Raw genomic sequence first — 24,767 nt, 5'->3', positions numbered from 1 at the left:
TTGTGAATCTCCTTTTCTGATTTTTCATCAGGATAAGGCGGTGTTGCGAACTTCATTAAAATTTTTACCTAAAGTTAGAGAAATTGTGGTTCCTTCATTGTGTCCTAATCCTAAGAATTCTAATTAAAGATCGTTGCATTCTTTGGATGTAGTTAGAGCTTTGAAATATTATGTTGAAGCTACTAAAGATTTCCGAAAGACTTCTAGTCTATTTGTTATCTTTTCCGGTTCCAGGAAAGGTCAGAAGGCCTCTGCCATTTCTTTGGCATCTTGGTTAAAATCTTTGATTCATCATGCTTATGTCGAGTCGGGTAAAACTCCGCCTCAAGGGATTACAGCTCATTCTACTAGGTCAGTTTCTACTTCCTGGGCGTTTAGGAATGAAGCTTCGGTTGATCAGATTTGCAAAGCAGCCACTTGGTCTTCTTTGCATACTTTTACTAAATTCTACCATTTTAATGTGTTTTCTTCTTCTGAAGCAGTTTTTGGTAGAAAAGTACTTCAGGCAGCTATTTCAGTTTGATTCTTCTGCTTATAATTTCAGTTTTTTTCATTATAAGATTTAAACTTTATTTTGGGGTGTGGATTATTTTTTCAGCGGAATTGGCTGTCTTTATTTTATCCCTCCCTCTCTAGTGACTCTTGCGTGGAAGCTCCACATCTTGGGTATTTATTATCCCATACGTCACTTACTCATGGACTCTTGCTAATTACATGAAAGAAAATATAATTTATGTAAGAACTTACCTGTTAAATTCATTTCTTTCATATTAGCAAGAGTCCATGAGGCCCACCCTTTTTGTGATGGTTATGATTTTTTTGTATAAAGCACAATTATTCCAATTCCTTATTTTTTTTATGCTTTCGCACTTTTTTCTTATCACCCCACTTCTTGGCTATTCGGTAAACTGATTTGTGGGTGTGGTGAGGGGTGTATTTATAGGCATTTTGAGGTTTGGGAAACTTTGCCCCTCCTGGTAGAAATGTATATCCCATACGTCACTAGCTCATGGACTCTTGCTAATATGAAAGAAATGAATTTATCAGGTAAGTTCTTACATAAATTATGTTATTCCTCACTCCAGGAAAGTTTGCATTTGATGTGATTAGTTGATATATTTAAATCATTAATGAATTCTACCAGGGTTCTAACGTCGCCCAGCCAGCCATACCGAATGAACAAATTGTTTGAAAAGATATATCTTTCTTCATATAAATTCATAAAAATATTGGCATAATTAGGGGTGACGTTGGAACCCATAGCAGTACCTTGGAGTTGAAGAAAATAATCATCTTGAAACAAAAAATAGTTGCCACATAGTATGATTGTAAGTAATTGTATGAAAAAAATCGATTTGAGCAAAATTGTATCTATTGTCAGATCTCAAGACAGAATGAACTGCATTAATGCCACTAGTGTGCTTAATGTTGGTGTATAGGCTTTCTTTATTACCCATTCCCCGGTTTTGCATAGCTAACACTTTTAAATGTATACAATTTTTACCTCTGATTATTTAGTTTTTAAGCCTCTGCAGACTTCCTCCTTTCCTCAGTTCTTTTGACAGACATGCATTTTAGCCAATCAGTGCCGACTCATAACGAGATCACTCCTGTGGAGTTACTATATGACACACATGAACTAACGCCCTCTAGCTGTAAGAAGCTGTTAAAATGCACTGAGATAAGAGGCGGTCTTCAAGGGCTTAGAGATTACCATATGAGCCTACCTAGGTCTAGTTTTAACAAAGAATACCAAGAAAACAAAGCAAATTGGAAATCTGTTTAAAATTACATGCCCTATCTGAATCATAAAAGTTTAATTTTGTACCTTTAAGATGAGTAGGGAATATACAAGTGCAAGTGATATCTGTTTAAATTGAATGAAGCAATCTAAAACATGTCTTGGATTTAAATATCCTTATAGAGAGGACAAATCCATCTTGAAAAAGCCATGAAGGATGAAATGCATTGATGTTAGCATAAGGGTACTTTATTATCAGCAGTATCCATTTTTCCCCAGTGTTTCATGCAAGTGAAGCAGAAGGGTTGAGTAGGAAGTGAATAACTGCACAGCTGTGCTATTTTAACATTAGCTGACAGCCAAAGCTATAGTGTCCACTAGAACGGCCTGATTGCTAGAGTATATAGAGGACGACATCTGCAGCTCCTAACCATTAGAAGCTGGTCTAACAACTCGCATTACACAGAAAACAAAAATAATTAGTTTGTAATGACAAGAACATAGTTTAATAAAATATATAGATATCTCAGATAGGTTTTGGTTTCTCTGCAGTTATCTGAAGGAGTTTTGCTGCTCATGTGCAAACATGTCGGCACTGAAATGCGGTTCAAGCTAGATTTCAACATGGCGGCACCCATGAATAGACGGAGGGTGAGAAAGGATAGCCTCAAAGCTAATAATAATGTTTAATGTACCTTTAACAAGAAATGGTTCACTATACTAATTTAGAACATCTATTTATACACCCTTTATAGCTAACTTTTGCTTTTCTATGTTTAGCATTATTGTGATGAGTGATCCTATGGTGGACAAAGTAAGATGTATTCTTGACACTATTTAATCTAACCTAGACCATTAAAAATATGACCTTAATGTCTCTTTCAGTGAAGGGGCAAAGTGGCTTACAATGCGGAGTGCTCTTCGACAGAAGATTCTAAAACCTAAAGATGTGGCAGTATACTCTGGAGGGGTAAATGAAGTTATTAGAGACTTGATCAAAAGGATCTGCACCCTCCGATGCAGAGAAAATGATGCTGAAACAGTGACAGATGTGAATGACCTTTTCTTTAAATATTCTATGGAAGGTTAGAATTTTTGCTGTTATTATATTACATGTATTGATAACCAAATTATATCACTATAAAAAATGATGATATAATAATATATAACACAGGTGAATAAAAAACTGTAATTTGCTCTATCTTTTAACTTTAGAACATACTCTGTCCCAGTACAGATATTGTTCCTAGGCTAAGCAGGTAAAATCATTTAAGTAACAAGCTAAACGTTTGTATAAAAACACATTTTTAAAAAACTTAAAGGGACAGTCAACACCAGAATTTTTGTTATTTAAAAAGAAAGATTATCCCTTTATTACCCATTCCTCAGTTTTGCATACCCAACACTGTTATAGAAATGCAGTTTTTACCTTTGTAATTACCTTGTATCTATGCCTCTGCAAACTGCCCCCTTATTTCAGTTCTTTTGACAGACTTGCATGTTAGCCAATCAGTGCTCACTCCAGGGTAACTTCACGTGCATGAGCTCAAAGTTATCTATATGAAACACATGCCCTCTAGTGGTCAAAATGCATTCAGATTAGAGGCAGTCTTCAAAGTATGAACCTCCTAGGTTTTTCAACTAAGAATACCAAAAGAACAAAGAAAAATTGGTGATAAAAGTAAATTGGAAAGTTGTTTAAAATTACATTCCCTATTTAAATCATGAAAGTTTTTTTTTTTGGACTTGACTGTCCCTTTAAGTAAATATTCTGTTTTTATGAAAATGTCCTTTCTCCTTAGGAAAGTCCCATATTGCCGCAGACACGAATTCCTTTCATTACCTTTCACTACATATTTTTAAAGGGACATGGGACCCCCAAAAAAATCTTTCCGGATTCAGATAGAGCATACCATTTTAAACAACAATTTCTTTCATGTAAATGGCAAGAGTCCATGAGCTAGTGACGTATGGGATATACATTCCTACCAATAGGGGCAAAGTTTCCCAAACCTCAAAATGCACACTCACACCTTAGTTTTACAAACTCTGCCTCCTGTGGAGGTGGTGAAGTAAGTTTGTGCTTGATTTCTTCTATGATAGGCGCTTCTAAGCATTTTGAAGCCCAATTCCTCTCAGAGTACAGTGTTTGTCAGAGGGCTGTGAAGAGAGTATCACCTGTTGATTTTTATGGTTACACTCATGGGAAATCTTTTCGATTAATGTATCCCATAAGTGAAAAGTTTCAGCAATTATTGATTTCGGGGGAAAACCAACACTTACTCCCGAGATGGTCAGTATTGGACAAATGGTGTTCTAATAGAACCCACTGTTTGTGAGATGAATGCTTGCACCAGTTGTTGATTCTGGTAAGGAAGGTGACCAATCTATACTGTTGCAGGTTTGGGATCCCCAAGCCTCCTAAGTCTTTCGGCGGTATAGTGTTGCAATTGCGATTCGGGGCCGTTTATGTTGCCAGATATATTTTGTGATTAGTTTTTGTAGATTGTGTATTGATGGTGATGGTAGAGGAATGGGGAGGGTCTGGAAGAGATACAAAAGTTTAGGGAGAAGAATAATTTTAACTGCATTGATTTTGCCCACCCACGATAGTGGCTTGTTACTCCAGGAGCACAGGAGGGCACGTGTGGTTGTAGCTATGGCTTGAAAGTTTGCGTTTAGTAATGTGGACTTGTAAGGGGATATGTGTATTCCTAGGTATTTGATAGATTGTTGCTGTGTGCGGAAATAAGCAAGTGATTGTATTGTTTTCAGCTCATCTGCCTGAAGTTCAATGGGAAGAAGTTCTGATTTGGTAATATTGATTCTAAAATTGGAACAGGAACTGTAATTGTGGAGCGTTTGCAGGAGGGGGGTAATCGAGGAGACATTTGCAAGAGCACTTGATGGCCACACTATTTCCTGCCATACCTAGGTATCTTTTCAACAAAGAAGATCATGGAAAGAAATTAAATTTGATCATAGAAGCATATGTTTTTTTTAAAAAAAAATTTGTATGCTCTATATGTATTACAAAACAAAATGTCTTTCAGGTGGTGAGAGTCCATGATACATTACTCCTGGGAATCACTTTTCTCTACCTACCATTAGTAGGAGGCAGATATTCCCAAACCCCTGAAACTCTAAAAACCCCACCCTCCTCACTGACGACTCAGTTTTGTTTTTGTCTCCACTGGAGGAGGTTGACCTAATGTCATGCTATCTTATTTTTTATTATGTGTATACTATTATATAATTTATTTATGGCTGGCTATGTACTTTTTTCTTTAGTCACGAAGAGCCCACCTGTTCCCTATGTGCAAATCTTTGCTGGCAAGATAAAAAAAATTTTAAGTGTTAATTGGACAAATATATGCTGGAAGTTTTTCTGTTACACCTGAGGACTCTATGGATACTTTTCAAACCTTTGATTCTGCTTCTAAAGGGGAAACTCCTGATACTGATACGCCTATGTCACTTGACACTGAAACAATTTTTTTTTTTTTCTGAGAATTGAAGATGAATTGCCTCAAGTTTTATTAGACTGGTTTAATCCTAGTTCTGGATCTGATGATCATACCTTTTCTCCAACATAGGTGTGTCCGGTCCACGGCGTCATCCTTACTTGTGGGATATTCTCTTCCCCAACAGGAAATGGCAAAGAGCCCAGCAAAGCTGGTCACATGATCCCTCCTAGGCTCCGCCTACCCCAGTCATTCTCTTTGCCGTTGTACAGGCAACATCTCCACGGAGATGGCTTAGAGTTTTTTAGTGTTTAACTGTAGTTTTTATTATTCAATCAAGAGTTTGTTATTTTGAAATAGTGCTGGTATGTACTATTTACTCAGAAACAGAAAAGAGATGAAGATTTCTGTTTGTATGAGGAAAATGATTTTAGCAACCGTCACTAAAATCCATGGCTGTTCCACACAGGACTGTTGAGAGCAATTAACTTCAGTTGGGGGAACAGTGAGCAGTCTCTTGCTGCTTGAGGTATGACACATTCTAACAAGACGATGTAATGCTGGAAGCTGTCATTTTCCCTCTGGGATCCGGTAAGCCATGTTTATTACGATTGTAAATAAGGGCTTCAAAAAGGGCTTATTAAGACTGTAGACTTTTTTTGGGCTAAATCGATTGATTATTAACACATATTTAGCCTTGAGGAATCATTTTATCTGGGTATTTTGATATAATAATATCGGCAGGCACTGTTTTAGACACCTTATTCTTTAGGGGCTTTCCCAAAGCATAGGCAGAGCCTCATTTTCGCGCCGGTGTTGCGCACTTGTTTTTGAGAGGCATGGCATGCAGTCGCATGTGAGAGGAGCTCTGATACTTAGAAAAGACTTTCTGAAGGCGTCATTTGGTATCGTATTCCCCTTAGGGCTTGGTTGGGTCTCAGCAAAGCAGATACCAGGGACTGTAAAGGGGTTAAAGTTCAAAACGGCTCCGGTTCCGTTATTTTAAGGGTTAAAGCTTCCAAATTTGGTGTGCAATACTTTTAAGGCTTTAAGACACTGTGGTGAAAATTTGGTAAATTTTGAACAATTCCTTCATGTTTTTTCGCATTTGCAGTAATAAAGTGTGTTCAGTTTAAAATTTAAAGTGACAGTAACGGTTTTATTTTAAAACGTTTTTTGTACTTGTTATCAAGTTTATGCCTGTTTAACATGTCTGAACTACCAGATAGACTGTGTTCTGAATGTGGGGAAGCCAGAATTCCTATTCATTTAAATATATGTGATTTATGTGACAATGACAATGATGCCCAAGATGATTCCTCAAGTGAGGGGAGTAAGCATGGTACTGCATCATTCCCTCCTTCGTCTACACGAGTCTTGCCCACTCAGGAGGCCCCTAGTACATCTAGCGCGCCAATACTCCTTACTATGCAACAATTAACGGCTGTAATGGATAATTCTGTCAAAAACATTTTAGCCAAAATGAACACTTATCAGCGTAAGCGCGACTGCTCTGTTTTAGATACTGAAGAGCATGACGACGCTGATATTAATATTTCTGAAGGGCCCCTAACTCAGTCTGATGGGACCAGGGAGGTTTTGTCTGAGGGAGAAATTACTGATTCAGGGAACATTTCTCAACAAGCTGAACCTGATGTGATTGCATTTAAATTTAAGTTGGAACATCTCCGCATTCTGCTTAAGGAGGTATTATCCACTCTGGATGATTGTGACAAGTTGGTCATCCCAGAGAAACTATGTAAAATGGACAAGTTCCTAGAGGTGCCGGGGCTCCCAGAAGCTTTTCCTATACCCAAGCGGGTGGCGGACATTGTTAATAAAGAATGGGAAAGGCCCGGTATTCCTTTCGTCCCTCCCCCCATATTTAAAAAATTGTTTCCTATGGTCGACCCCAGAAAGGACTTATGGCAGACAGTCCCCAAGGTCGAGGGAGCGGTTTCCACTTTAAACAAACGCACCACTATACCCATAGAGGATAGTTGTGCTTTCAAAGATCCTATGGATAAAAAATTAGAAGGTTTGCTTAAAAAGATGTTTGTTCAGCAGGGTTACCTTCTACAACCAATTTCATGCATTGTCCCTGTCGCTACAGCCGCATGTTTCTGGTTCGATGAGCTGATAAAGGCGGTCGACAGTGATTCTCCTCCTTATGAGGAGATTATGGACAGAATCAATGCTCTCAAATTGGCTAATTCTTTCACCCTAGACGCCACCTTGCAATTGGCTAGGTTAGCGGCTAAGAATTCTGGGTTTGCTATTGTGGCGCGCAGAGCGCTTTGGTTGAAATCTTGGTCGGCTGATGCGTCTTCCAAGAACAAGCTACTTAACATTCCTTTCAAGGGGAAAACGCTGTTTGGCCCTGACTTGAAAGAGATTATCTCGGATATCACTGGGGGTAAGGGCCACGCCCTTCCTCAGGATCGGCCTTTCAAGGCAAAAAATAAACCTAATTTTCGTCCCTTTCGTAGAAACGGACCAGCCCAAAGTGCTACGTCCTCTAAGCAAGAGGGTAATACTTCTCAAGCCAAGCCAGCTTGGAGACCAATGCAAGGCTGGAACAAGGGAAAGCAGGCCAAGAAACCTGCCACTGCTACCAAGACAGCATGAAATGTTGGCCCCCGATCCGGGACCGGATCTGGTGGGGGGCAGACTCTCTCTCTTCGCTCAGGCTTGGGCAAGAGATGTTCTGGATCCTTGGGCGCTAGAAATAGTCTCCCAAGGTTATCTTCTGGAATTCAAGGGACTTCCCCCAAGGGGGAGGTTCCACAGGTCTCAGTTGTCTTCAGACCACATAAAAAGACAGGCATTCTTACATTGTGTAGAAGACCTGTTAAAAATGGGAGTGATTCATCCCGTTCCATTAAGAGAACAAGGGATGGGGTTCTACTCCAATCTGTTTATAGTTCCCAAAAAAGAGGGAACGTTCAGACCAATCTTAGATCTCAAGATCTTAAACAAGTTTCTCAAGGTTCCATCGTTCAAGATGGAAACCATTCGAACTATTCTTCCTTCCATCCAGGAAGGTCAATTCATGACCACGGTGGATTTAAAGGATGCGTATCTACATATTCCTATCCACAAGGAACATCATCGGTTCCTGAGGTTCGCATTCCTGGACAAACATTACCAGTTCGTGGCGCTTCCTTTCGGATTAGCCACTGCTCCAAGGATTTTCACAAAGGTACTAGGGTCCCTTCTAGCTGTGCTAAGACCAAGGGGCATTGCTGTAGTACCTTACTTGGACGACATTCTGATTCAAGCGTCGTCCCTTCCTCAAGCAAAGGCTCACACGGACATTGTCCTGGCCTTTCTCAGATCTCACGGATGGAAAGTGAACGTGGAAAAGAGTTCTCTATCTCCGTCAACAAGGGTTCCCTTCTTGGGAACAATAATAGACTCCTTAGAAATGAGGATTTTTCTGACAGAGGCCAGAAAAACAAAACTTCTAGACTCTTGTCGGATACTCCATTCCGTTCCTCTTCCTTCCATAGCTCAGTGCATGGAAGTGATCGGGTTGATGGTAGCGGCAATGGACATAGTTCCTTTTGCACGCATTCATCTAAGACCATTACAACTGTGCATGCTCAGTCAGTGGAATGGGGACTATACAGACTTGTCTCCGAAGATACAAGTAAATCAGAGGACCAGAGACTCACTCCGTTGGTGGCTGTCCCTGGACAACCTGTCACGAGGGATGACATTCCGCAGACCAGAGTGGGTCATTGTCACGACCGACGCCAGTCTGATGGGCTGGGGCGCGGTCTGGGGATCCCTGAAAGCTCAGGGTCTTTGGTCTCGGGAAGAATCTCTTCTACCGATAAATATTCTGGAACTGAGAGCGATATTCAATGCTCTCAAGGCTTGGCCTCAGCTAGCGAGGGCCAAGTTCATACGGTTTCAATCAGACAACATGACAACTGTTGCGTACATCAACCATCAGGGGGGAACAAGGAGTTCCCTGGCGATGGAAGAAGTGACCAAAATCATTCTATGGGCGGAGTCTCACTCCTGCCACCTGTCTGCTATCCACATCCCAGGAGTGGAAAATTGGGAAGCGGATTTTCTGAGTCGTCAGACATTGCATCCGGGGGAGTGGGAACTCCATCCGGAAATCTTTGCCCAAGTCACTCAGCTGTGGGGCATTCCAGACATGGATCTGATGGCCTCTCGTCAGAACTTCAAAGTTCCTTGCTACGGGTCCAGATCCAGGGATCCCAAGGCGGCTCTAGTGGATGCACTAGTAGCACCTTGGACCTTCAAACTAGCTTATGTGTTCCCGCCGTTTCCTCTCATCCCCAGGCTGGTAGCCAGGATCAATCAGGAGAGGGCGTCGGTGATCTTGATAGCTCCTGCGTGGCCACGCAGGACTTGGTACGCAGATCTGGTGAATATGTCATCGGCTCCTCCTTGGAAGCTACCTTTGAGACGAGACCTTCTTGTTCAGGGTCTGTTCGAACATCCGAATCTGGTTTCACTCCAGCTGACTGCTTGGAGATTGAACGCTTGATCTTATCGAAGCGAGGATTCTCAGATTCTGTTATCGATACTCTTGTTCAGGCCAGAAAGCCTGTAACTAGAAAGATTTACCACAAAATTTGGAAAAAATATATCTGTTGGTGTGAATCTAAAGGATTCCCTTGGGACAAGGTTAAGATTCCTAGGATTCTATCCTTCCTTCAAGAAGGATTGGAAAAAGGATTATCTGCAAGTTCCCTGAAGGGACAGATTTCTGCCTTGTCTGTGTTACTTCACAAAAAGCTGGCCGCTGTGCCAGATGTTCAAGCCTTTGTTCAGGCTCTGGTTAGAATTAAGCCTGTTTACAAACCTTTGACTCCTCCTTGGAGTCTCAATTTAGTTCTTTCAGTTCTTCAGGGGGTTCCGTTTGAACCCTTGCATTCCGTTGATATTAAGTTATTATCTTGGAAAGTTTTGTTTTTAGTTGCAATTTCTTCTGCTAGAAGAGTTTCAGAATTATCTGCTCTGCAGTGTTCTCCTCCTTATCTGGTGTTCCATGCAGATAAGGTGGTTTTACGTACTAAACCTGGTTTTCTTCCAAAAGTTGTTTCTAACAAAAACATTAACCAGGAGATTATCGTACCTTCTCTGTGTCCGAAACCAGTTTCAAAGAAGGAACGTTTGTTGCACAATTTGGATGTTGTTCGCGCTCTAAAATTCTATTTAGATGCTACAAAGGATTTTAGACAAACATCTTCCTTGTTTGTTGTTTATTCTGGTAAAAGGAGAGGTCAAAAAGCAACTTCTACCTCTCTCTCTTTTTGGATTAAAAGCATCATCAGATTGGCTTACGAGACTGCCGGACGGCAGCCTCCCGAAAGAATCACAGCTCATTCCACTAGGGCTGTGGCTTCCACATGGGCCTTCAAGAACGAGGCTTCTGTTGATCAGATATGTAGGGCAGCGACTTGGTCTTCACTGCACACTTTTACCAAATTTTACAAGTTTGATACTTTTGCTTCTTCTGAGGCTATTTTTGGGAGAAAGGTTTTGCAAGCCGTGGTGCCTTCCATTTAGGTGACCTGATTTGCTCCCTCCCTTCATCCGTGTCCTAAAGCTTTGGTATTGGTTCCCACAAGTAAGGATGACGCCGTGGACCGGACACACCTATGTTGGAGAAAACAGAATTTATGTTTACCTGATAAATTACTTTCTCCAACGGTGTGTCCGGTCCACGGCCCGCCCTGGTTTTTTTATTCAGGTCTGATAATTTATTTTCTTTAACTACAGTCACCACGGTACCATATGGTTTCTCCTATGCAAATATTCCTCCTTAACGTCGGTCGAATGACTGGGGTAGGCGGAGCCTAGGAGGGATCATGTGACCAGCTTTGCTGGGCTCTTTGCCATTTCCTGTTGGGGAAGAGAATATCCCACAAGTAAGGATGACGCCGTGGACCGGACACACCGTTGGAGAAAGTAATTTATCAGGTAAACATAAATTCTGTTTCCTGTCTCTGATACTTTATAATCTATGTATTCAATTTTTTTTTCTAAACCTGAAAGGAGCTTGGAGTACCTGAGCATAATTTTAAGAACTTTCCCTTGGAAACGCTCTTGCATACCCAGTTTTCTACTCCACCTAAGACTGAAGCAACAATTACTAGATTATCAAAAGAGATGATTTTCCCCACTTACGATATGCTGGTTCCTTTAAAGATTTAATGGATACAAAAATAGAAAAAAAATTGAAGAGAGTTTACCTTCAACAAGGAGCCTTGTTTCATCCTTGGTCTGCTAATTTGTCTCATACCATGCCAGACAATAAGAATGTTGCACCTTTCATATCTTAAGAAGGTTACTTTTTGCCTCTGAGTTGGTGTTGAATGCCAAATCTATGTTCTTTTGATAATTTGGCAAGAAGGGTCTTGTGGCATCATTGGGAGGCTGATCCTGGCTCCAAAGCTAATCTGCTAAATCTACCTTTTGAAGGGGATATGCTTTTTGGAAAGCAATTGGATCTTTTGATATCCAAGAAAACAGGAGGTAAGAGCCCCTTTCGTCCACACGCTTCCAGAGCTCATACGGGGGTTCCTTTTATGTTCATAGACAACACTCTCAGTATCATAATTTTAAGAACTCTTCACGCTGAGACTTCTTTCGTTCACAAGTGGGTAAGAGGCAGAGGATGGTTTTAAGCCCTTTCCTTCCTTTCAGGCCAAGAAGCAATGGTGGTGTGCAGTCCAAACTTTTGTGCTTAGAAGAAGACTTTTTTTCAGACAATTTCAAAGAGGTTTGGGCATCTAGCATTTCGTACAAATGGGTCCTTGATCTTCTTCAATCAGGGTACTATCTGGAGTTCAGCAAGAAACCATGTCTTTCTCACTTGGTGAATTTTCCCCAGAGATTCTGCAAAGTTAAAAGCTATCCAGGAGTTTGTCAGCAAGCTCCTAGATGATGTTATTCAAGAGATTCCTGTTCAAGCACAGGACAGGGGTTTTTACTTTACTCTTTTTCTGGTGTAAAAGAAAGACAAGCCTTGGAGGCCTGTTCTGGATCTTTGGGTTCTAAACACATTTCTGAAGGTTCCGAAATTCAAGATGGAATCTCAGTCATCAATCTGATTCCTCCAAAGGTTTATCTTCTCTGAGTATATCTAAAGGATGCTTATTTCTCCTGTAAGATGTATCGAGTCCACGGATTCATCCATACTTGCTTTGAGGTATGTTCAGTTTAATTTTTTTCTAGACAGACTGTGTTAATTCTAGAAAAGGCTGACAATATCCCCATGAGGGAAGGGTAAGCTGTATTCAGAGACTTAGTAAGAATCCCAGCTTACACAAAGGGCTCATTAGTTACTGGTGATACTGATAAGGAAAAACGTTTTTATTATTATTGCAATAACGTTTTTTTGAGGGACTTTAAGGGGTCTTTGTGGCTTGTTTAAGGGTTATTAACCCACATGGCTAGTTTAGGAAACACTCTGTTGTATTTCCTCTAGACCCCATGACATCGAGTGAGGTGGGAGGGGCCTATTTTCGCGCCTCAGTTGCGCAGTTTCTTTTCCTCAGACATCCAACTGCTTCTCCAGAGGGTCCTGCTGTGTTTGAGGGCTGTAAAGAAGTTTTTCCCCCCTCAAATCGTTTATAAAGGGCAGAGCTGTGGCAAGGTGCTGAACGTTTTTTTTACCGGTTTTTGACGTTTTGTCAATCCGGTTTTTACCTTAAGGGGTTAATTGTTTATTTGCATAGCTGTGCAAAGTTACTAAGGTTTTATGATGCTACTGTAAACATTTCGTTGAGTTTACTGCTTTTTTACACTGTTTTGCAGAGTTTGTGCAGCTTTTTCTCTCTTAAAGGCACAGTACTGTTTTTTTCTAAGTATTATTTACTTTGAATAAAGTGTTTTCCAAGCTTGCTTGTTTCATTACTAGCCTGTTTAACATGTCTGACACTAAGGAAAATCCTTTTTTTTTTTTTTTTTTTTTATTGAGGAAGATAAAATGAAAACACACCACAAATGCCGCAAATGCAGCCAGTATAAGGCAAATGGTAACAATACAAAAGGTCATTGTAATACATGACAATGTAAAATATTCTAATTGTAATAGAGCACATATAGGAGGGTAACATGAGATCAACCTCATTTTTTATATTTCTAGGAAATAAACTTATATACTATAACATAAGCTAAACTCCCTTAATAATAAGTAGGATCCACACTAGAGCCTTCCAACTAATATATCAAGTTATTTGCTGCTTTTGATCCGGTCTCAGTAGTCTTGAAAAAGAAGGGCCTCAGATATATGTTGTAGGAAGAAAGACTTTATAGGTACTGTTTAAGCAGACCTGCTGGTCTGAGTAAAATAGGTGGGTTCCGCATTATGGAGCTATGAGAAGTAGGAAGAAATACTAAGGGAGTAATGGGAGGTGCGGTATAGATGAGAGAAACCTCTTATTTAGTTCTCCCTAGACTAGGAGACATATTATAGAGAGGGGGGGAGGTGGTAAGATGGATACGGTGAGTAGACTATATGCCTAAGGCAGCTTTTAAAATATAGGGCATCAATTATATAATGTTGTTATGTTGAAGAGGAGAGCAAGTGAAGCTGTAAAGAAGATAGGGTGTGATCAAGGGTTATAGACTCAGCTGGTTAGTATTATTGATCAGTCCTGCTGACCTAAATAGTGTAAGTAAAGTCAATACCATGGTATTAAAGGTAAATACTAAGAGAATAGTTGGGTTGCGGTGTAACCTAGAAAAACCACATATGTAGCCCTCCTGATCTAGAGGATTCATTCTGTTAAGGGGGGAAAGGTATTGGTTTGTGAGGGCGGTGGGTTGTAAGAATTCTTTAACATCTAGGGTAAAAAGGGTTTACTAGGGAAACTGCACAATTGACAGCGGATTGGTCTATGTCGCTAAATATAGACATCAATAAACTCTGGGGGGAACAAAGTTACTGTTGTTGTGGAGCAGAAGTAAATAACGCTAAACATTTTTAGTTCTGGGAGTTAGTCTAATGGAGCGTATAATGAGAGGCTAATCTTAGTAAGGAAGCTAAAGGTTGTATAAATCGTTCTAAGATTTTAAGATAGTTCTTGATATTGGGGAATTATAATTGCGTACATACAGTTTAAAACAGAAGTGCAATTGCAGCACCACTGCTTCTATGAGAATGCGGAATAGGGACATAAATCAGCTTTTGTGGCAGTAGCATATCTAAATAACCTTGCTAATTGGATATGGCCCCTATATCCAACAACAGTTTAGTGTGTCAAAAAGTAGAAGTCTACTACGACGTAAAACAGAGTACACAAGTTAATTGCCCCTTTCCTGTATATACAATATATAGGCAGTTACCAGATTCTCAACATGTCTATAGTATTTAGGACTTGTATGGTATAAAGATTTAACTATTAAACTAAACATTGCAACGATGAATTAAACATTGAAAACTAGGACAACCTTGGTCTTAACACTCACATACCAAAATAAGGTATATATGGGATATCAGGACTAATCCTGCTATACTACAAGCAGATTATTAAATACTATATCTTACCCCCTTCATCACTTATAAGCACAATAAAGAAAAACAAAAATACTCAGCATTCAAAATGTCCTTTCTGCAGGTCAATGCAAACTGCTCCTTCTACACTAGAAGCTAGAACATAGAATTCTCGTTTTAGATGTCTGTTTATGGCACAGTTCCCATGGAGGTGTAAAGTAGTGTCCAGATAATAAGAGTGATTCCAGATATCAACTGAATGTGTGCTTAGACTCACGGGTGAGCCACATAGTTAACCCACACCCACTTTCTCCTGCACCATCAGGCTCGAAAATAGAGGGGCTTCAAGCTTAGCACAACCGTGGCCCAAGAAATAGGAATGAGTAAATCTGGAGCGATCTGTAGATTTTATCTCTCAGGATATGTCCGGTAGTGAGAGCATTAGACATAGACTCACTACGGAGCAGAGGAAGAGCGCTCCAAACATGTCTGCGGTCAGTAGATACTGTGCAACCTGCAGCCGTGGGCAGGTTTGGGAATGAGGCACGCTTTATTCCAAGGACTGGTGTCTTGCCAGGCAGCCTCGGTCCAGGATTTCTATCAAGGCATTCCCCTTCCTCCACCGCTGTAAATGGGTATGAGTCACGATAAGTCCGTTCACTAAAGCTGTAGGTAGACTGTTCACCCTGCTGCAGGAAGTCGGACGGACAATGCAAGGTCCCGGGGGTTGGGGTTTCAGTATTGCTGCTCTGATCCAAGGTATTGTCAGCCTTAGGTAGGCCAAGGGCGACATGTGCAGATTCGATAACTTCAGCGCAGCTCTCGCGTAGTGTAGTCTCCAGTCTGGCAAAATGATCATGAAGGAGCTGCGCCACAGCCAGCCCCCAGTCGTTTAAGGCCTCCATCACGGCCAAGCTTTTAAAAGGCTTCCAGAGCCAGGGACATCTGTTCGAGCGCTCCCAAAACCTTTGGTATTGGAGTAGGTTAGAGGGTCCTCTTGTAATGCGAAATAATATTGTTTTAAGGGCAAATAAACACTATTAATATCTTGTTAGGACCAGGAGCTCCACTCGCGCACGTCTGCTTCCCTTGGCAGTTGGCTCCGCCCCCAGGAAAATCCTTGTTTAATGTGTTTGGAAGCCATTGTAGAACCCCATCTTAGAATGTGTCCCACTTACACTGATATGTCTATAAATTCCTGATATGTCTATAAATTCCTGATATGTCTATAAATTCCTGATATGTCTATAAATTCCTTTTAGCGGTTCTAAGACCGCGGGGCATAGCAGTGGCGCCTTATCTAGACGACATCTTAATTCAGGCGTCAACTTTCCAACTAGCCAGGTCTCACACGGATATCGTGTTAGCTTTTCTGAGATATCACGGGTGGTAGGTGAACATAAAAAAAGAGTTCTCTCTTCCATCCCACAAGAGTTTCCTTCCTAGGGACTCTGATAGACTCGGTAGAAATGAAAATATTTCTGATGGAGGTCAGAAAATCAAAACTCTTAACCACTTGCCGAGCTCTTCATTCCATTCCTCGGCCATCAGTGGCTCAGTGCATGGAGGTAATCGGACTCATTGTAGCGGCAATGGACATAGTCCCTTTTGCCCGCCTACACCTCAGACCACTGCAACTATGCATGCTCAAACAGTGGAATGGGGATTATGCAGATTTATCTCCTCAACTGCATCTGGACCAGGAGACCAGAGATTCTCTTCTCTGGTGGTTGTCTCAGGACCACCTGTCTCAGGGAATGTGTTTCCGCAGGCCAGAGTGGCTCATAGTAACGACAGATGCCAGCCTGTTAGGCTGGGGTGCAGTCTGGCACTCCCTGAAAGCACAGGGCTTATGATCTCAGGAGGAAACTCTCCTCCCGATAAACATTCTAGAACAGAGAGCGATATTCAATGCACTTCAGGCGTGGCCCCAGCTTGCTGCGGCCAAATTCATCAGATTTCAGTCGGACAACATCACAACTGTAGCCTATATCAATAAGCAAGGAGGAACACGGAGTTCTCTAGCGATGATGGAGGTAACAAAAATAATCCGATGGGCGGAGGATCACTCTTGCCATCTCTCAGCAATCCATATCCCAGGAGTAGAGAACTGGGAGGCAGATTTCCTAAGTCGTCAGACTTTTCATCCGGGGGAGTTGGAGCTCCATCCGGAGGTATTTGCCCAGCTGACTCAGCTATGGGGCACACCAGAATTGGATCTGATGGCGTCCCGTCAGAATGCCAAACTTCCTCGTTACGGGTCCAGGTCCCGGGATCCCCAGGCGGCACTGATAGATGCTCTAGCAGTGCCCTGGTCCTTCAATCTGGCCTATGTATTTCCACCGTTAACTCTCCTCCCACGTCTGGTTGCCAGAATCAAACAGGAGAGAGCTTCGGTGATTCTGATAGCGCCTGCGTGGCCACGCAGGACTTGGTATGCAGACCTAGTGGACATGTCATCGGTTCCACCGTGGACTCTGCCAATGAGGCAGGACCTTCTAGGTCCATTCATGCATCCAAATCTAATTTCTCTGCATCTGACTGCTTGGAGATTGAACGCCTGATTCTATCAAAGCGTGGGTTCTGAGTCGGTCATTGATATCCTGATTCAAGCTAGAAAGCCTGTCACCAGGAAGATCTATCGTAAGATTTGGCGCAAATATTTTTATTGGTGTGAATCCAAGGGTTACTCATGGAGTAAGATTAGGATTCCTAGAATATTGTCCTTTCTCAAAGAAGGATTGGAGAAGGGATTATCAGCTAGTTCCTTAAAAGGACAAATATCTGCTTTGTCTATTCTTCTACACAAACGTCTGGCAGATGTCCCAGACGTTCAAGCGTTTAGTCAGGCCTTGGTCAGGATCAAGCCTGTATTTAAACCTGTTGCTCCGCCATGGAGCCTAAACTTAGTTCTTAAAGTTCTTCAAGGGGTTCCGTTTGAACCTATGCATTCCATAGATATTAAGCTTCTATCTTGAAAAGTTTTGTTTTTAGTAGCTATCTCTTCGGTTCAAAGAGTTTCTGAGTTATCTGCTTTGCAGTGCGATTCACCTTACCTTGTTTTCCATGCAAATACGGTGGTTTTGCGTACCAAACCTGGGTTTCTTCCTAAGGTTGTTTCTAATAGGAATATCAATCAGGAGATTGTTGTTCCTTCACTGTGTCCTAATCCTTCATCAAAGAAGGAACGTCTGTTGCACAATCTTGATGTGGTTCGTGCTTTAAAGTTCTACTTACAAGCAACTAAAGATTTCCGTCAAACATCTTCATTGTTTGTTGTTTATTCTGGTAAACTGAGAGGTCAAAAGGCTATGGCTACCTCTCTTTCCTTTTGGCTGAAAAGCATCATCTGTTTGGCTTATGAGACTGCTGGCCAGCAGCCTCCTGAAAGAATTACTGCTCATTCTACTAGAGCAGTGGCTTCCACATGGGCTTTTAAAAATGAGGCTTCTGTTGAACAGATTTGTAAGGCGGCGACTTGGTCTTCGCTTAATACTTTTTCCAAATTTTACAAATTCGATACTTTTGCTTCTTTGGAGGCTATTTTTGGGAGAAAGGTTCTACAAGCAGTGGTGCCTTCCGTTTAAGGTACCTGTGTTGTCCCTCCCTTCATCCGTGTCCTAAAGCTTTGGTATTGGTATCCCGCAAGTATGGATGAATCCGTGGACTCGATACATCTTACAAGAGAAAACAGAATTTATGCTTACCTGATAAATTTCTTTCTCTTGTGATGTATCGAGTCCACGGCCCACCCTGTCTATTTAAGACAGTATATTTTCCATTAAAAAACTTCAGTCACCACTGCACCCTATAGTTTCTCCTTTTTCTTCCTAGCCTTCGGTCGAATGACTGGGGGTGGAGCTAAGGGAGGAGCTATATAGACAGCTCTGCTGTGGGTGCTCTCTCTGCCACTTCCTGTTGGGAAGGAGAATATCCCACAAGTATGGATGAATCCGTGGACTCGATACATCACAAGAGAGAGAAATTTATCAGGTAAGCATAAATTCTGTTTTTCATATTGCTATTGCAGAGTCCCACAGAAAGTTCCTGTTTTTTTTAAGTTGGAATTTCTACCACTCCAAATGTATTCACAAAGGTGCTTGTTCCTCTCATGGTAGAATTTCATATCAAGGGATTATTTGTCATTCACTTCCTGGACGATATCCTCCTAGCAGACTCGCTGGAGCAGGCCTTTAAAGGGGCATTAAACACTTGACTGCAAAAAATCATTCAAAGTAACTTCTACTGAATAATAATAAAAAACTGAGTACAGCTCTTTATGCTGTAACTTTAGCTTACACAAAACATTTCAAGAAAATTTGTTTCTAATAGTATACATATCCAGGGCTTGATGCCGCCATATTTTAACAGCACAGGAGTCACATGACATGCACTTCATACTGTATCTCCCTATAATGTATGCATATAAAAAGCACAGTAGCAGCACTCACTTATGCCGAAAGAGCTTGTGCTGCAGTTTATGTTACAAATCTATTACTGAAATAAAACACTTTATTATTATGCTTTTCTATGTAAAAAAAGCTTACTTTTCAAACATTACCACTCTGACATTCCTAAGGTGTGCACTGTGAATGCACAGCACTCGGCAGGGTTTTATAAATGTAAATCTGACAAGTTCCGGTCTGGAGAGGGAGGGGCCGAGGGGGGAGAGAGAGCAGAGAGACTCCAGTCCGTGGGAGAAAAGATTGAATAACTCATGCTGCAAATACTTTTTCCTGTAGATTTGTTCTGTGACGGCTACCCCGACTGGGTAGCTCCGCCAAACGGTCCTGCTTCCTCCCTGCCGACTGCAGCTATGTAGCTGGCAAGTGACCACAACCTGTAGCCACCCCTGATGCCCGACAGCACCAGTACTCAGGGTCCCACCCTGTGGCAGACTCCGGCTACCCAGACTAGTTAGCTCTGCCAGAGGGTCCTTCCTCTGCCTGGAACAGGCTGCTATGTAGCCCAGGAAAGTGATTTTAGCTGGAGCCCACCCAAATAAATAGACATACTAGCATTCAGGTCTAACCGGAACTGATTTTATTGTAAAACATACACTCCTTTTATACACACAGCTCATCTTGATAAGACAAAGGACAATCCCACAATTTTCCCGCCTCTCCAGACTGCCCGGCACCTCCATAGGAGCCACAGAATCCCAGTACCTAGTGGTTGCGGTTTCGGGGTGATACCGTTGAAGCGCCACTTCCAGGGTATCATTTTAAAGCTCTCTGTCCCTAGATGCCACAGTCCAAAAATCAGCATGATTTGTTACTGTGGACCGGAGTTACAGTCGGTTGTTATGGGGTTGGGGATGTCCATACCCCCCACTTCCAAAAGGAGCTTCCCTCCGATAATTCCCCCAGCTCTTGTCCTCCCTAGAGGCTACCAATCTCCAAAAGAGTTAGCGGGTGTCCTGTGGCCGACCGGGAGTTCCAGGAGCCCGGCCAGCCTAAGAGGGTTTTCCTGGTCATACACCAGCTCTTCTCTAAACAAGTTATGAACACAAAACCATGTAAACAAAAGCTTCCAGCGATTGTGGTTGCTCTGAAGAGCCCAAAACCACTGAGAAACAGGGGTGAGGTTGTAGGGGGGTGGGGGTAGCCTTAGCTGTCTGGTATCCGTGACATTGTGGTTGCTCTGAGGAACCCAAAACCACTGAGAAACAGGAGTGAGGCTGTAGGGGGCTAGGGGTTTAACCCTTGCAGCCCGGTATCCGTGACAACTCCCCCTTTCCAATTCGGCAAACCCTTAACGGGTCGGCCTGGGGCTGTCCGACGGTGGCACTCCACTTCTTGGATGATGGAGAAGGTTATCCCATCTCCCCTGCGCTTGGGGCACCCTGGGGGGTTTCTGCTGGCATTTATCCCCTGCGCCCTAGGCGTAGGGACAGTCACATGATGCAACGTCCCAAACAGGTTTGCAAAGGCCGGCTCCCAAACAGTTGTTCTCCTACAAGTTCCAGTGTCCTTAAGTTCCATGGCCACACTGCCTCCCTCTGTGACACTCTGAGTCCCGGCTGACTCACCCACAAACAATGCCAGTGCTGGTTTCCCAGTTGTATCCCCACCCCAGACTGTAGGTTGAGGTTGCTCCTTGGTAGGGCAGGCAAGACTCGGGTGCCCAAACTGGTGGCACCAAATGCAGGGCGGGTATCCAGCAAAGCTATTGCCGGTTTCCCGCATGTAGGTGGAGGTTGCTCCTTGGTGGGGCAGGCAAAACACGGGTGCCCAAACTTGTGGCACTAACTGCAGGAGCGGGTACCCCCCTGTGAGAAATACTCCGGGACGAGAAAACTACCGAGGGGAGAGACATTCTGTCTCTTCTCCCGAGAAGGAGATCTACCGCTGGGGAGGGAGGTCTGCAACCTCCGTTCCATGGGAAACTGTTCTGCCGCTGGGGAGGGAGACGGACTGTCTCCTCCCCCGGGAAGGGGTTCTGCCTCTGGTTAGAGTTATCGGCATCCATCTCTCCCTGCAAAGGGTTCTGTGTAAGGGGAGGGAGGGTGACTACCTCCACTTCCAGGGGATGGCTCTGCCGCTGGGGAGAGAGACCGACCGTCTCCTCTCCCAGGATGGGGTTCTGTGTAAGGGGAGGGAGGACGACTACCTCCGCTCCCAGGGGATGGCTCTGCCGCTGGCGAGAGAGACCGACTGTCTTCTCTTCCGGCTCCTGGCTCTGCCTCTGTGGAGAGAGACAGACTGTCTCCTCTCCCAGGAAGGGATTCTGCCGTTGGGGAGAGTTATCGACATCCATCTCTCCCTGCAAGGGGTTTTGTGTAAGGGGAAGGAGGACGACTACCTCCACTTCCAGGGGATGGCTCTGCCGCTGGGGAGAGAGACCGACCGTCTCCTCTCCCATGATGGGGTTCTGTGTAAGGGGAGGGAGGACGACTACCTCCGCTCCCAGGGGATGGCTCTGCCGCTGGCGAGAGAGACCGACTGTCTTCTCTCCCGGCTCCTGGCTCTGCCTCTGTGGAGAGAGACAGACTGTCTCCTCTCCCAGAAAGGGCTTCTGCCGCTGGGGAGAGTTATCGACATCCATCTCTCCCTACAAGGGGTTTTGTGTAAGGTGAAGGAGGATGACTACCTCCCCTCCCAGGGGATGGCTCTGCCGCTGGGGAGAGAGACCGACTGTCTCCTCTTCCAGGAAGGGGGTTCTACATAAGGGGAGGGAGGACGACTACCTCCTCTCCCTGGGGATTGCTCTGCCGCTGTGGAGAGACTGGTTGTCTCCTCTCCTTGTACCTGGCTCTGCCGCTGGGGAGAGAGACCGACTCTCCTCTCCTGGAACCTGGCTCTGCCGCTGTGGGGAGAGACCGACTGTCTCCTCTCCCGGCTCCTGGCTCTGCTGCTGGGGAGATAGACTGACTGTCTCCTCTCCCGGGAAGGGGTTCTGCCGCTGAAGAGTGTTATCGACATCCGTCTCTCCCTGCAAGGGGTTCTGTGTAAGGAGAGGGAGGACACCTTCCCCCTCTCCCTGGTTTCCTGGAGCTGTTGCAGGTGCTGATCAGAGGCCGGCAGCTCTCTGCCCTGTTGCCAGCGCATCTGCTAGGGTGGCCCCCTTGTCCAAGACCATAAACTCGGAGCCAGACTGCTGATCGGGATCCAGCAGCCCTGGTTCCCTTTTTCTTTGTTGCCACTCTGTCATGGTCGAGCTCCATGAATGCCAGAGGGCTGCACCCCAAATCTGTGTACCCTTGGCACGCTGCTTAACGAGATCTAGCAGCCTCTTGTATTCCTTGACCAGTGCCTCTTCCTGGTCATTTATAAAATCCAGATTGTCTAGTAGCCAGGATTCCTCCAAGAGATCCAGCAGTTCCTCTTAGATCCCAGAGATATCCTCCAGACCTTGGTCCGTCTCACTCCCAAATTGTGGGTCCTCTGTCCTTTTTGTAAATAGCAATCCGGGGCCGCCAAAGCCCTCTGTGGGGGAGCCATCCTCCAGCCATGACTGTGCTTGCATAGCGAGCCATTGGAGGGCCCGATAGCCGTCCTCCACCAACATCTCTTCTTTGGCTGTTTTCCCAGGAAAGGCACTCTCAAGGTCCGCCGAACCCGGAACCTTGTGTCATTCGTGGGGAGGACCTTTCCATTGTCCTGCTCCTGTTGAAGAGCCTCCCACCAGAGATCCCGGCGGATCAGGTCCCTCTGTTCCAGCACGTCCTGTTGGTAAATAGGACCGTCCAGCTGGGCCAGCGCCTCCTGTACTCTCCTTAGAAATTTGACTTCCATAGTTACTGACTACTGTGGCCCTTCTCGTCTGTCAGCAGGAATCGTGTGGAAGAAGCAGATCCCACTGCTGCCAGCCAATGTGATGGCTACCCCGACTGGGTAGCTCTGCCAAATGGGTCCTACTTCCTCCCTGCCAACTGCAGCTATGTAGCTGGCAAGTTACCACAGTCTATAGCCACCCCTGATGCCCGACAGCACCAGTACTCGGGGTCCCACCCTGTGGCAGACTCCGGCTACCCAGACTAGGTAGCTCTGCCAGAGGGTCCTTCCTCTGCCTGGAACAGGCTGCTATGTAGCCCAGGAAAGTGATTTTAGCTGGAGCCCACCCAAATAACTAGACATACTAGCATTCAGGTGTAACAGGAACTGATTTTATTGTAAAACATACACTCCTTTTATACACACAGCTCATCTTGATAAGACAAAGGACAATCCCACAATTTTCCCGCCATTCCCGCCCCTCCAGACTGCCTGCACCTCCATAGGAGCCACAGTCCCACAGAATCCCAGTACCTAGGTTGTGGTGGTTTTGGGGTGATCCCGGTGGAGCTCTCGGTCCCCTGATGCCACAGTCCAAAAATCGTCATGATTCATTACTGGGGACTGGAGTTACAGTCCGTTGAAGTTATGGGGTTAGGGGTGTTCAAACCCCCGGTTCCAAAAGGAGCTCCCCTCCTATAATTCCCCCAGCTCTTGTCCTCCATAGGGGCTACCAATCTCCAAAAGAGCGGAGCTCTAGGGCAAGGGGCTGCTGGAGCGACCAGGGGTAAAGTTAGCAGGTTTCCTGCTGTCCTGTGGCCAATCGGGAGTTCCAGGAGCCTGGCCAGCCTGAGAGGGGTTAGGCGGGTGTCCGTTGTGAGGCGGCCGACCGGGAGTTGCAGGAGTCCGGCCAGCCTAGGAGGGTTTTCCTGGTCATACACCAGCTCTTCTCTAAATAAGTTTAGAACACAAAACCATGCAAACAAAAGCTTCCAGAGATTGTGGTTGCTCTGAGGAGCCCCAAACCACTGAGAAACAGGGGTGAGGTTGTAGGGGGGTGGGGGGTAGCTTTAGCTGTCTGGTATCTGTGACATTGTGGTTGCTCTGAGGAGCCCAAAACCACTGAGAAACAGGAGTGATGCTGTAGGGGGGGGGGGGCTTAACCCTTGCAGCTCCGGTATTCGTGACATGTTCAATACAATTTTTAGTTTTATTTTCAGACATCTACATTACATATATACATATATTACTGTATATTTGTAATGTATGAAAATAAAATATTATATTGAACAAATCTCCAGGAAAAAGTATTTGCAGCATGAGTTATTCAGTCTTTTCTCCCACGTACTGGAGTCTCTCTGCTCTCTCTCCCCCCTCGGCCCCTCCCTCTCCATACTGGAGCTTGTCAGATTTACATTTATAACCCTGCCGAGTGAGTGCCGTACATTTACACAACTTAGGAATGTCAGTGGTAACGTTTGAAAAGTAAGCTTTTTTATACAAAGAAAAGCATAATAATAAAATGTTTTAGTTCCATAACATAAACTGCAGTACAAGCTCTGTCTGCATAATATTGAGTGCTGCTGCTGTTTCCTATATGCATGCATACATAGTGAGATATGAAGTGCGTGCCATGTGACTCTGCATTGAGTCACATGACTGCTGTGCCCCAGTGTAACGTGCGTTCTAATATGGCACCTTACATGGGAGAATCAAGCACCTTATTAGCATTTATCTACAAATCAATTATTTTCAACACTTTGGGGCAAGCTCAACAAATAAAGCAGACAGTAGTGGTTACTTGATTTGAATTCATAGGAAAACATTCTTTTCAATTATTTTTATCAGGTGTTAAGATG

At 43.8% G+C, this 24,767-nt stretch overlaps 1 protein-coding gene across 1 annotated transcript in view; it reads left to right on the top strand.

Annotated features, from left to right (window-relative positions):
* Positions 1-24,767, top strand: part of LOC128645254 (cytochrome P450 27C1) — a 570,060-nt gene that overhangs the window by 169,310 nt on the left and 375,983 nt on the right. Inside the window, exon 3 of the mRNA XM_053698100.1 lies at positions 2,627-2,826. Within this exon, the coding sequence (XP_053554075.1) occupies positions 2,627-2,826 (200 nt within the window). The remainder of the gene's footprint in view (positions 1-2,626; positions 2,827-24,767) is intronic.

Source organism: Bombina bombina, chromosome 1 (assembly GCF_027579735.1).
Source record: "Bombina bombina isolate aBomBom1 chromosome 1, aBomBom1.pri, whole genome shotgun sequence".
NCBI lineage: Eukaryota > Metazoa > Chordata > Amphibia > Anura > Bombinatoridae > Bombina > Bombina bombina.
Note: the sequence above shows the minus strand (reverse complement) of the source record. Positions and strands in the feature narration are given on the sequence as shown.